This window comes from Pyxicephalus adspersus, chromosome 1 (assembly GCF_032062135.1).
Source record: "Pyxicephalus adspersus chromosome 1, UCB_Pads_2.0, whole genome shotgun sequence".
Classification (NCBI taxonomy): Eukaryota; Metazoa; Chordata; class Amphibia; order Anura; family Pyxicephalidae; genus Pyxicephalus; species Pyxicephalus adspersus.
The window spans coordinates 80,220,957-80,226,701 of NC_092858.1; the positions used below are offsets into that span (position 1 = coordinate 80,220,957).

Here is a 5,745-nt window from a genome sequence, read left to right on the forward strand (position 1 = left end):
AATGATTGTCCCCTTCTGATCACTCTATGCAATGACTGTCCCCTTCTGATCACTCTATGCCATTGACTGTCCCCTTCTGATCACTTACCGGTAATTAGGTGTAGGGATCTCCGTTAGGGCAAGGATCAGCAGCTTGTTTCCTGGTGCAGAATGCCGGCTTGTTACTTTCAGTTTCACTCTGCACTGCAGCCAGGAGCAGACACGTGCTGCAGCCAGCATCAAGGAGACACACACAGGGGAGAAACACAGTAAGAAACTTTTTTTAACAGCATATATGTAGGCTATATATGGACCATAAGACGCAGGGACTTTTTTCCCCCACTTCTGGGGGAAAAAAAGTGCGTCTTATGGTCCGAAAAATACGGTACCTCCCCTCCTATTGTGTGTTACTCCCCCCACCTCCTATATTGTGAGCTCTTTGGGGCAGGGTCTCTCTCCTCCTCCTCTGTACCTGTCTGTCATTTGCAACCCCTATTTAATGTACAGTGCTGTATAATATGTTGGTGCTATATAAATGCTGTTTATTAACCACCCGGCCTTTAAACCCGACCTTGGTTCAGGGTTAAAACACTTGCAAAAAGTGTTAAACCTGAACTTTTGTCAGGTGGTTAAATGCATTAACTTACCTGGTCCCCGCTCTGATCATCTGTTCTGTTCCAGCGTCGATCTCTAAAAAAATACTTACCTTGTCCCCGCAGCTCCTCCGGACTTGTCTGTCCTCTTCTGTCTTCTCCCGGCGAGTGCAGTGACGATCTCTGGGGTTTCCCGGTGATGTCGCTGCATGCGTCGGTGCGGGCAGGTGGCGGGGCGGGAAATTTAAATTGCTTTGCATTTACCTCAATACAAAAAAGCTTTATTGAGTCCAATACAAAGAAATCCTTATATAATATATATATAATTGTATTATATATATAATATATAAGCTACTGTACAGGCACATTACATTATACACTATTTTTTTTTTAAAGATTTTTTTTATGTTTTATAAATTTTATTATTAAATTTATAAAACTTTGGACATATTTCGGTGAGTTATGCGGTAATTCGGTGAATTATAAGTAATTATTGAGTAATTCGGTGAATTATAGCCTACAATCTAAAATAAATTAACACTTTAAAAAAATTAACACTTTTTGCATGGAAGTACAGAAGTTTGGAAAGAATTAGAATACCCGGCGTTCGCGTACGCGTCCCTCGGCGATTCCTGATGATGTCCGTGCATGCGCCCGTTGATGGGGGTCGTAGCGGGAAATTCAAATATTTTGTATTGGATTCAATACAAAGTCCTGTATCCAATCCAATACAAAATAATACAAAATATATTTATGTGGTTTTGTCTCTAGGTATGTGACGTTGGACTCTGTTTTAAAATTTACCGCACTAGGGAGGTGTTTTAGAATAATATATTACTATACATTATACCGAATTATTGCATTTTCAGTATTTTTGATTTTTTTTTGTATTCTTGTTTAAGCTGATTTTTGTGTCTTTTATTTAATTTTATTAAAAGTAATTTTTTTTTTTTTTTTACATGATTGTGTGTTTCAAACATTTTTTATATTCATGATATCTACTAGAACCCTGTTCGGACATATTTCTGTAAGTTACAGGTCTACAATTTAAAAAACAAATTTCATGAAAAACAGTGTACCGCTTTTCGTACAGAAATCTAGACATCAGTGAAACGCCCAGGTGGTTAATAATAATAATAATTAATAATTTTTGTTTTTTTAGAATATGCAGAGTAAGGTATGGGGAGTTGCCTCTTTACCAGAATATAATTTTTTAGTTTCCTGCTGGATATCACCTTTCCCCTGGAGCTGTTTTTAAATCATATAATCTATTCATTTTTCCATTAATATTTTTTTAATACTTTTGTTTCAATTGCAGATTTTGAAAGCTTTCCTGAAAACAGTGTAATTACAGACAATTTACTAATAGATACAGCAAAAAGCTGTGCATCACTTCAGGAAAATGTTACAACGGATACAGTTGGTGAGGTCACAGTTTCCGGTAACAATTTAGCATCAAATCAAGACGATAATAAGTTCATCAGAGGAACTGTAAAGGATGGACATCAGATGGTGTCTGCACCTGATGAAAACGAAGATGGCAATGAAATGAGAGAAAACTTGGCAGAGGAAAGCGGTTTCCTTGAGTTTCAGTTTGATGGAGCTGCAGAGACAGTAAATGAGCCATCCATTAGAGAACACTTAATGGAGCACACAAGGAATACTGATTATGAGCTTACTGATAATGAGCATGACCATGAAGATAACAATGGCAACTTTGATGAGTCACAAAATAGAGAATACAAAGAAGGTTTAGATACAAAGTGGCGAGACAGCTTTAACAAGAGTCTGCAGGACAATAGTGATTAGGAGACAGGTGAATATCAAGCGGGCTTTATTTAAGAACAGGACAATATAAAAAATAATGAACAAGACTTTAATTACAATAATTGTACACCTGATAGCTAGAATGATGACAATGGTATCAGTACTAGATGGCATCATGTTCAACCATTGGAAAGAAAAGAAAACTTCAATGTTGAAATAGAGAGATGGCATGAAAAAAACTTCACAGGACTTTACAGTCATGCCAAACACAAGACCATTCTGGCCATAATGACTTTTTACACATTCAAAATAAAATCTAAACTACACATGTTAAAAGTGAAGGTTGTGTTCACAATCCTTTTGTAATAATTATCAACATTTTATATTTGATTCTTAATAAATACAAGATAGCCTGGTTTCTTTTTTAGGAAAGTTGTTGGCTTAATTATATCATTTTTTGAATATAAAATTCTGCAATAATATTTCCTTAGCCATTTCCGTGTGAAAAATTCTGGAAAAGCTGAAATACAGGTCTTGGAAAATGTGTTCTTTACTGTAAAATCTGAAGAGAAAACTGGATAGAACATAATCTCACTCTTATGTTGACCTGAGATGTTTTTTCTTCTTTTATTCACGTGCAGTTTCTACAGCTTGAGATGGAGAAAAAATGCTGAAGTTCTTCAAAATGAAACATAGAACTGTTCACTGTACCAAAAATATAAAATTTTAAAACAAATATTTTAAAGAGAACAAAAGAGAGAATACAGTAAATCTAAATAGCTTAATAGCACTGAATGAAAAAGAGCAACATCGGGAAGAAAAGGGAAGGGGGAAACATTGGTTTTAAAGCTTTAAAAAAAGGAGTTCTTAAGAAAAACTGTTAAACTTTACCAGTCGGGATACATAATGAGATGAGTTAGTTTGGAACTTAGGGTATATTACCTATTCCACAATTAGAGAAAAGTCAGTAGTTTTCTATATTCCCATCAAAAACATATAGGATATTGCTAGCAATGATTGATAAAAAGTATATAGAAACTTTATTCCTAACAATTATTTGTTCAAGTAAAATTCTTAACATTACACAAAGTACATGATTAAAATCATCTTATACAGGTAGTCCCCCAGTTAAGGACATCCAACATACAGACGCCTCCTAGATACGAACAGAACTTCTCTGCTTGCTGTGTGCAGGACGGAGGCTGGAGGGGAGTGATTTGCATGATGCAGTAGAAATCTTTTGCTAAACACATGTGGGTGATCTTAAGGACTGAGCTCTTTCTGCAGCCACTTGTAACTCTTTAATGACCAAGACAAACTGCAGTTGTTTCTCTTTGCATATCAAAGCACAGCTTGCTCCAGAAGTTAACGAATGTCTAAATCTCTATAAAGATGTTATGTTTTTTTTGCTTTGTTTTTGAATAATTAACAGAGGATTTTATGCAGTAACTGACACCATGTTGCCTAATAATATGTTAAAACAAACATCTGTTCTATTTGGATTTTGTAAAATATTGTACCTGTTCTGACCTACATACAAATTCATCCTAAGAATAAACCTAGAGACCCTATCTCGTATGTAACCCGGGGCCTACCTGTACAACAAATCTTAGATAGAACTGCTGTCTTAACAATGTCAATGATCATCACTGATGAAACTGCTTCTTCACGGGATAGATAGCAGTCTGATAACAAAAAATCTGGTAAAAGATACATGAATATTTCACATTAGAAATGGATCCATAAAAATCATATTAGATATATACAAATCTTGCTATACTACAGCAAAACATCAACATATAATAAGCATCAGCTAAAGTATTATAGTCCAATAGACTTCTTTTGGGAAGAAATATGAAAGGGGTTCTATGATAACTAACCATTTACTTAACTACAGCAACTAAATACTTAAGAAAGGCAATATATATCATAAATACTTTCCGTCATTGCCAGCAATTTTCTGTCTGATTTTGTTTTGTATTAATTGAGAACTTAACATGGTTTATTAGTTCTTACCAATTTAGAGCTGAGAAGAGATTATTGGAAAATGAAATCTTGATTTTGTTTTATGTCTATTTTGTAAACTATGGTTCTGGAGAGATCAACCAAAAGATTTCAATGTTGGCTATGCAGGATTGGTTTAATAGAGGCACTGCTGGGGGAGGTGCAGCATGTGAAGTGGTAAATGTCTTTCAGTGATAGTGATTTCAGATGTCTGATGCTTCAAATTTCAAATATGCATCTAAGAGTAAAGGGCTTTTATTGGAAACATAAAGTGGCCTGAAATTGTGCTAGGTGTTATTTCACCTTTTGTGTCACTGTTGATCTAAAGGGCCAATAAATAGGTTGTAAAAATTAAAACGGGAAGCAAAACTAGACTTTCTGCCCAAAACAGATAAATCAAATTCTTGTTGTAATTTACCAAAGGAAAAACTGAGTGCAGAGAGAGGGTCACTGAAGAAGAGGCTGTAAACTCAGACGCCTCATAAAATTACGAATATGTACAAATAGAGCGTGTGACCCAACCTGTAGTTATAGTGATAGGTCTGCCAACCCCTTCATGAATCAGAATATAAAGACACAAGAAAAAGACATTTTTTCATATTGTGGAGCGAAGACTGTATTCATACAGTGGATCAAATAAATAAATAACAAAATGATTAGTGTGACAAATGTGTCTAAAAGTACATTCAAAATAAAGGCGTCCCTGTCACATTGATTGGCATATGCCTTACTTACTAGACAATAAGTTGTCTGACTAAACGTTGCAACAGATGTAAAAAAGCTCAAGAATTTCTATCCCGACGCGTTTCACCCAAGGGCTTCATCGGGATGCATAGAGAAAGTCAGAGCAACTGTACAATAAAATATAACAAGGTATGTCAATCAAAATGCTGGTACAGTACAGGATAGCAATACACATAGTTGTATGTATTTAAATTCAAAAAGCGAGCATAACAGGCGAGATCAGCAAGAAAAACTGCTAGGGGGACTGAAAAATAAATCTCCTGTTTTATAGGGGCAGGGAATGGGCATCCTAGTGAGTACAGAGCGCATGTGTCAGTCATGACGTCACGCCTGGGGGTAGGGTGGATGTGAAGCACTTCTGCCCTTCCTCTGGTGCCAACACCTCGCGGCTGATCAAGCAGCTGGAAAAGCAGCTTGATTGTTCACAAGATTAATGTGGACCGGAGGGCGAGGGAACTGCCATCAGTCTGCTGCCTGACTGACAGATCACAAAGAACAAAAAGGTTGTATTAGACAAAGCTTCTTTCTCCTGGTCCAGACCTGTTAAGGAACAGCCCCATAGACAAAAATTAATTTGAAGGTAAACTCTAGGAAGATAAAAAACATAGATATAAATTCAGTTATATATTCATTCATATCACTTTCTGTATTGGCTTAC

At 35.9% G+C, this 5,745-nt stretch overlaps 1 protein-coding gene across 1 annotated transcript in view; it reads left to right on the forward strand.

Annotated features, from left to right (window-relative positions):
• The window catches only part of LOC140326798 (uncharacterized), a 222,399-nt gene extending 219,628 nt beyond the window's left edge, over nt 1–2,771 (forward strand). The window contains 1 exon segment of the mRNA XM_072405754.1: nt 1,891–2,771. Coding sequence (XP_072261855.1) covers nt 1,891–2,381 — 491 coding nt within the window. The 3' untranslated portion in view covers nt 2,382–2,771.
• The last annotated feature ends 2,974 nt before the right edge of the window (nt 2,772–5,745 follow it).